The following is a 6,929-nucleotide window of genomic DNA, read 5'->3' on the forward strand; positions in this document are numbered from 1 at the left end:
TTTTTTAATATCCAAGATGCAATTGAGTTGTAACTAAGCCGCCGGCATCCCACATGGGCTTGAGCTATTTGAATGTGTCTGACTTTACTCACGGACGGGCTGACCTTTGATGAACTCTGATGAGCCAAATGCAAATGCACTGCACTACTTGCGCTTGGTGCAGCGGTGAAAATATGGTGGGCGCAAGTGAGCTTTTTGCGCAGATTTCAAGGAAGGTGTGTACAGAATGAATGTAAGTGCGGCACAATTGACTTCTGCGTTGTGCAAGGTGCTGAATCCGACTGCATCACAATGATTAAACGCTCTGACACACGTATGCTCCTTATTCTAACACGCAATTTCTCAAACAGAAAAAAAATTCACATCAGGTATGTATCACATTCTCATTTTTGTTTAATTGACACCGCGAATGTTAGTTGATGTGCAACTTTTTGTATTTTCAGGGTGCGCTGACCTGCACTTGCTGGACATGCTGAGTCCCATGGAGAGGAAACGTCAAGGCTACATCCACGAGCTCATCGTCACGGAGGAGAATTACGTCAACGACCTGCAGCTTGTCACTGAGGTGGGGGTGGGGGACTTTTCAACATAACTCCATTTCTTTCTTGACTAGATGCAGACTGTCTCAATGAAAATCATTTAGAAGGGCCTTTATGTTTGTGTTCCTTTGGTGGTCAGCAGGGGGCAGCAGACCTTGTGTTCACCTGGACGACATTTTTGTTTTTAACTAAACGAAAGAAATATAATTGTATGTATTTAGGGCTACCTTGGCTTACTTCTGAGTACTTTTAGGTATGAGCACTATCCTGCAATATGTTTTATACAAAAAATTTAGTTAAATGCACTTGATGCCGCCAACAAACTTCATAAGTCATAATTTTTCAGAAATACTTCAAAGTTTGCTGTCTTACTAAACATGAGTCTATTTGCCAGACAGTATAGACAAGCTAACAGATGTCGCGAACACAAAGCATCATAGCATGTTACTCAAAGGCATGTCTTCTTTATCCTGTGCCCAAAAGTAAAAATCTAATAATTTCTCCATCCATCTATTTTCTATACCGCTTGTCCCCACGGGGGTCGCGGGCGTGCTGGAGCCTATCCCAGCAGTCATCGGGCAGTAGGCGGGAGACACCCTGAACTGGTTGCCAGCCAATCGCAGGGCACACAGACGAACAACCATTTGCACTTGCACTCACACCTAGGGACAATTTGGCGTGCTCAATCGGCCTACCAAGTATGTTTTTGGGATGTGGGAGGAAACCGGAGTGCCTGGAGGAAACCTCCGGGCACGGGGAGAACATGCAAACTCCACACAGAGAGGGCCGGAGGTGGAATTAAACCCGCACCCTCTAACTGTGAGGCGGATGTGCTAACCAGTGCACCACCAAGCCGCCCTCATTTGTCCATATAACGCCAAAATATTTTGTGTGTGTGTCTGCGCGCACTTAGATCTTTCACAAGCCTCTACTGGAATGTGAGCTGCTGAGTGAGAAGGAGGTGGCCATGATCTTTGTCAACTGGAAGGAGCTCATCATGTGCAACATCAAGCTGCTCAAGTAAGGGCACATTGTCATCGCCCTCATGTACTGTGAGCTGTGCCTTTGGGAAAATACCATCCTAAAAAGTGACAACCGCCGCTTCGCCTGCAGAGCGCTGAGGGTGAGGAAGAAGATGTCGGGCGATCGCATGCCTGTCAAGATGATCGGCGACATCCTCACCAATCAGCTGCCACACATGCAGCCTTATATCAGGTAGGTGGTCACGTGCACGCACGCACAGTGTCAAAGGTCACGTGATCCTTTTCTTACGCCCAATGGTGATTGCGCAGGTTCTGCTCGTGTCAGCTGAACGGAGCCACGCTGATTCAGCAGAAAACCGACGACAATCCCGAAATCAAAGATTTCCTCAAGGTAATCAATACGCTTCAGACACCAATGTCCACCAATCCTACCACCCATCAATCAGAACTAGGACAGGTTTGCTAGAACAGTGTTTCCCAACCTTTTTTCATCCACGGTACACCTTTTCTTTGGAAAAAATCTTGCGGCACACCACCAACAGAAATCTGTGAGGTGTTACACCAGCTTCTATCTTTAAATCAATTGTATGACAACAAAAGACATCGTGAACGTGATATATAAATAAAGTTGTGTGTGTGTGCGTGTGTGTGCGTGCGTATGTGTGTGGAGATTGGCATAATTGAATAAAAAAAAATATATATATTTCTAAATTGTATTTCTTTTTTTAATTAAAGTGACAGTTTTCTAGAAACATGACTCTGTTTACGATTTTAGACTAGCTCTATAAATATTGCGACAATAAGAATAAAGTCACGTTTAAAGACACTGCTGTTCTGGCAGCAGCTGAGTGGTGATCACAGTCAAGGCGTCATGCATGACTTGACTGTGTGTTTCATGTTGGTGAAAATGAACAATGCAGGTTCTCCGGTTGAACTACATGCTGGTATTTCTGTCAGTTCACAAACGCACCACGGCCGTCAGAGTGTCACTGCTATCAAAAGCACACAGCAGCAAACTGAATATGTGCCGATGCAGCACAATCAGACAAACACAACGTGAAATCTCAAGATTCTCCGATTAGCCACACATGCGTGATTAGTAGGTAGCTGAGCAGGCCTTGCGCAAACTGACCATTAACAATGCATTCTATTAACAATGCACTCTGTAATTAATATTGGACAATTTCCCACTTCAAAGCTGAATTTCTCTCACGGCACACCAGTGTACCACGGCACAGTTGTTGGAAAACACTGTGCTAGAATATTTATTCTGCATTTTGGATAATGATGTACTTTTTTTTTAATTAATTTCCAGTGCGCACACAAAAACTGACTTTCTATTTTATTTTATTTTAAACTTCTTCACAATTATGACATATTCGTAAAGAGTACAACTTGATTCCAGAAATATTTTCTACTCTTTATTCCTGTGTGTTTTAGCCCTTTTTTTTTCCCCATTGAAAAATACCACTTTATGTTCAAATGAAAATAACTGCAGTTTGACATCTTACTCACGAAAATTGTATGGAACTTCAGTATTTTTCCATTTTTTTGTAAACCAGTAGGTTGCAACAGTGACGGGCGAGAAGCATAGATAAGTTTGCATTTTGTTTGTTCACGTGCGTCAGAGGTTAGCCATGGACCCCCGCTGCAAGGGGATGCCGCTCTCCAGCTTCCTGCTCAAGCCAATGCAGAGAGTCACTCGCTACCCGCTCATCATTAAGAACGTACGCTTGACACACACACATACGCACCTGCACGCACACACCCAGAGTGATGTCTCTCCAGTTTTCTGCTCTTTGCAACCAGATCTTGGAAAACACTCCTGAGTCGCATCCGGACCACAGTCACCTGAAAGCTGCTCTGGAGAAGGCGGAGGAGTTGTGCTCGCAGGTGCTTTCTCATGGCTTCACTTGTATAGTCAAAAGCCCCAAATACAAAACTGAGCTGTTTGTGGTGGCGTATAGGTGAACGAGGGCGTGAGGGAGAAGGAGAACTCTGATCGTCTGGAGTGGATCCAAACGCACGTTCAGTGTGAAGGCCTGTCCGAGGTACTTTTCTGCATTTTCACGTTCATCTTCCAAATTGAAGAAACCCAAATTGGCCTCCTACAAATGTACCCAAAGAAAGTCAAAGCGGTGGAAACGCATATGAGTGAAGTTTGAAAATAGACGACGTGACGTTAGTGACGTTAAGTTCTGTTGCAAAATGTTGCAGCAACTGGTCTTCAACTCTGTGACCAACTGTTTGGGTCCCCGCAAGTTCCTTCACAGCGGCAAACTTTTCAAAGCCAAAAGCAGCAAAGAGCTCTACGGCTTCCTCTTCAACGACTTCCTGCTGCTGACGCAGGTGACGCGCGATTCCGTCCCTGTCGCATCCTGAGTCTCCTCTTCTGTCTGAACGGCCCTTGTCGTCTGCGCCGCAGGTCACCAAGCCTCTGGGCTCTTCCGGATCCGACAAAGTCTTCTCGGCCAAAACGCACCTGCAGTACCGCATGTACAAGACGGTCAGAACTCACGCAACACAAACACGCTCACTCATAGTCATGGTCACTCATGGTCGTAAAATCGTGACTCCATCGTCGATACTGCTACCTCTTACAAAACGACATCGTGATAAACCTTTTTCTCCCTTAAAAAAAAACAAAAACTGTGGTGTCGTGACCAACAAACCTTCTTTTGAAACAATGACATTGAATGTTATAACCAGAAGGTGACGTGTGTGCAGCCCATCTTCCTGAACGAGGTTCTGGTGAAACTGCCGACGGACCCGTCGGGAGACGAGCCCCTCTTCCACATCTCGCACATCGACAGAGTTTACACCCTCAGGGCCGAGAGCATCAACGAGCGGTGAGCTGAAGCAAAACTTTAGGCGTCAGCAACTTGGGGTTCGAGCAAGCAGCCTCGTGTGTGTGTGTGTGTGTGTGTGTGTGTGTGTGTGTGTGTGTGTGTGTGTGTGTGTGTGTGTGTGTGTGTGTGCGCGTGCGCGCGTGCGTGTGTGTGTGTGCGTGTGTGCGTGTGTGCGCGTGCGCGTGTGTGTGCGTGCACGCAGGACGGCGTGGGTCCAGAAAATCAAGGCGGCCTCCGAACTCTTCATTGAAACTGAGAAGAAGAAGCGAGAAAAGGCCTATCTAGGTATGGCTTTGATACTCTTTGAATGTCGTAACCCGCTGGTGCTGGCCTCTCACATTGTGCGCCACGCTGCGCTGGCCACAGTGCGTTCCCAGAGAGCAACAGGCATCGGCAGGCTGATGGTCAACATCGTGGAGGGAATCGAACTCAAGCCTTGTCGCTCGCACGGTAACAACTACAAGAAGGCATTTGGTCAGAAAAGAGCGTGGGTGCGCTCTTTGACCTTTGTTTTTGCGGCAGGTAAGAGCAACCCTTACTGTGAGGTCACCATGGGCTCGCAGTGCCACATCACCAAAACTCTGCAGGTAAAGGCAAATTTGTTGCTTATTGATTTATTTGACGGGCCCCAATAGGCGGCGTGACAATAAATATTATACCATATAAATATAGTATGTAAATATATCAATGTATCTAGTGTGAAATGTTTCAGCTGTGTATTGAATTATTTTTAAAAAATCTAGGATTTTAATGAAACTTAGCTCTTTTTAGATGTTAAGATGATTTACTTCTACTTGGATTATTTATTTGCTATGCGAGTTGTGTTTTTGGTGGCAGGACACGCTGAATCCCAAGTGGAACTCCAACTGCCAGTTTTTCATCAAGGACTTGGAGCAGGACGTCCTGTGCGTTACCGTGTTTGAACGGGACCAGTTCTCACCCGACGGTTGGTACTCCAGATATTTAATACCTGACGGATGTTGCTGTCCCATGTAAAAGCAACTATGTGTTAAAGCAGCAGCGGAAGGTTCACAATTACAGTGATGCCGACGCTAATTTCCGTTAGCCTATCTATGTCATTTCCTGTATGTTAGCATTAAGCTAGTGGACTTCTGCAGACTAAATCATATGATTTGGTTAAAATGTTGGTATTTGAATTTGTTCTTTGTTTTTTGTGTCAGTTTTAGATTCAACTTCAACCAATATATAAAAAAAATCTTACACGCCCTTGTTCAAATGATAGTTTTTGTGATACAAAAAAATAGACCAGGATAAATTATTTTATTATTTTTCCATCATATACAACTCAATGGAGGGGGGGGGGGGGGGTGAAATGTAATTTTGAATGTGACTCCGAAGTCAGCACACACATCTACCACCACTTTAAGTGTATCTGGTTAACTCCAAATTAAGTTCATCTGTTTTTGGGGGTTTTTTCCTGAGATTTTGTTTCTACACTTTATAGCACAAGCCACCATCCGCTGAGAGTTCACTGTGTCTCCTGCTCTCCTATTTTTTACCCCTTCAGACTTCCTGGGCCGGACCGAGATAAGATTGGCCGAGATCAAGAAGGACCAGGGCTCGAAAGGACCAATCACCAAGCGCTTGCTGCTGCATGAGGTTCCCACAGGCGAGATAGTGGTCAGGTTGGACCTTCAACTATTCGAAGAGCCTTGAAAACCTTCACCAGGATCCTTTCTATCAGGAACAACTGGACACAACTGGACCTGGGTTGAAGATGGAAGAGAGACTTTCTTATTCTTGTTATTTATTGACTGACCAGAAGATGTTGAATAATCATCTGGTAAATTGGACCACGAGGCAGCTCGTTTACAAAACTTCACGTTCATCAAACGCAATTTTGATGGGCAGAACTTGTGAAAGCCACAATGCGAGGCAATGTTGGGCTTTTTGTGCGCTGTTTTTGACTTCCGATTTAGCTGTCCATCATCCCCTCCCCCCAGATACTCACTCCAGTGACAATCTTTGCGTATGTGAGAAATTTACAGACTTAACAGAAGATATTAACAGCGCTAATCAGTAAGCAGCGATAGAAACCGAGTGTTGAGGATAACCGATTTATCATTTCTTTTGTACCCATGTGGATAGTTAACTGTTTTCCCCCTCTCACTTTGTACCAACAAAAATTATGAATTTACATTTTTCTTTTTTTGGTCACTCATAAGGATATGAAGTTGTTTTATTTTTCTATGCGGCGGATTACATTTGTCTTACGTTTACTGATAAGGGTATTTAGTTGAATTTGTTTCTCCATTATTTTTTTAGAACTATGATGTTTTGATGTCAGTTTTTCAATTCAGTGACACATTCGACCTCTCTCTTTAGGTTGTTACACACATGCACGCACACGCAACACATACATACGCTCAAAGTGGACTGAAGTTATTTCAAAGAGGAACGAACGCTGTGTACTGTTTCCCCAACACTGTAAACAACCGACGGTTACCTTAGCGACCAGCCACTGTCCAAACAGATATGGGTGGTGTATCTTCACAATGAGAAAAATGTCTTAAGCCTGTATTTTCCTCCTGAGACCC

The 6,929-nt window shown here is 44.5% G+C and overlaps 1 protein-coding gene across 12 annotated transcripts in view; it reads left to right on the forward strand.

Moving 5' to 3' along the window:
- The window catches only part of itsn1 (intersectin 1 (SH3 domain protein)), a 29,301-nt gene extending 22,648 nt beyond the window's left edge, over positions 1–6,653 (forward strand). For 8 of the 12 annotated variants that reach the window (XM_085921423.1, XM_085921415.1, XM_085921416.1 and 5 more), the window contains 14 exons: positions 444–565; positions 1,453–1,559; positions 1,653–1,754; positions 1,832–1,913; positions 3,151–3,249; positions 3,332–3,415; positions 3,490–3,573; positions 3,740–3,871; positions 3,948–4,028; positions 4,250–4,371; positions 4,574–4,656; positions 4,738–4,958; positions 5,209–5,317; positions 5,900–6,653. In XM_085921423.1, the coding sequence (XP_085777549.1) occupies positions 444–565; positions 1,453–1,559; positions 1,653–1,754; positions 1,832–1,913; positions 3,151–3,249; positions 3,332–3,415; positions 3,490–3,573; positions 3,740–3,871; positions 3,948–4,028; positions 4,250–4,371; positions 4,574–4,656; positions 4,738–4,958; positions 5,209–5,317; positions 5,900–6,048 (1,577 nt within the window). In that variant the 3' untranslated portion in view covers positions 6,049–6,653. Of the gene's footprint in view, positions 1–443; positions 566–1,452; positions 1,560–1,652; positions 1,755–1,831; positions 1,914–3,150; positions 3,250–3,331; positions 3,416–3,489; positions 3,574–3,739; positions 3,872–3,947; positions 4,029–4,249; positions 4,372–4,573; positions 4,657–4,737; positions 4,959–5,190; positions 5,318–5,899 lie in introns of all 12 variants that reach the window. The other 4 variants (XM_085921421.1, XM_085921426.1, XM_085921427.1 and 1 more) reach the window with 2 other exon arrangements.
- Positions 6,654–6,929: the final 276 nt, after the last annotated feature.

This window comes from Syngnathus leptorhynchus, chromosome 10 (assembly GCF_054491065.1).
Source record: "Syngnathus leptorhynchus isolate UIUO chromosome 10, UIUO_Slep, whole genome shotgun sequence".
Classification (NCBI taxonomy): Eukaryota; Metazoa; Chordata; class Actinopteri; order Syngnathiformes; family Syngnathidae; genus Syngnathus; species Syngnathus leptorhynchus.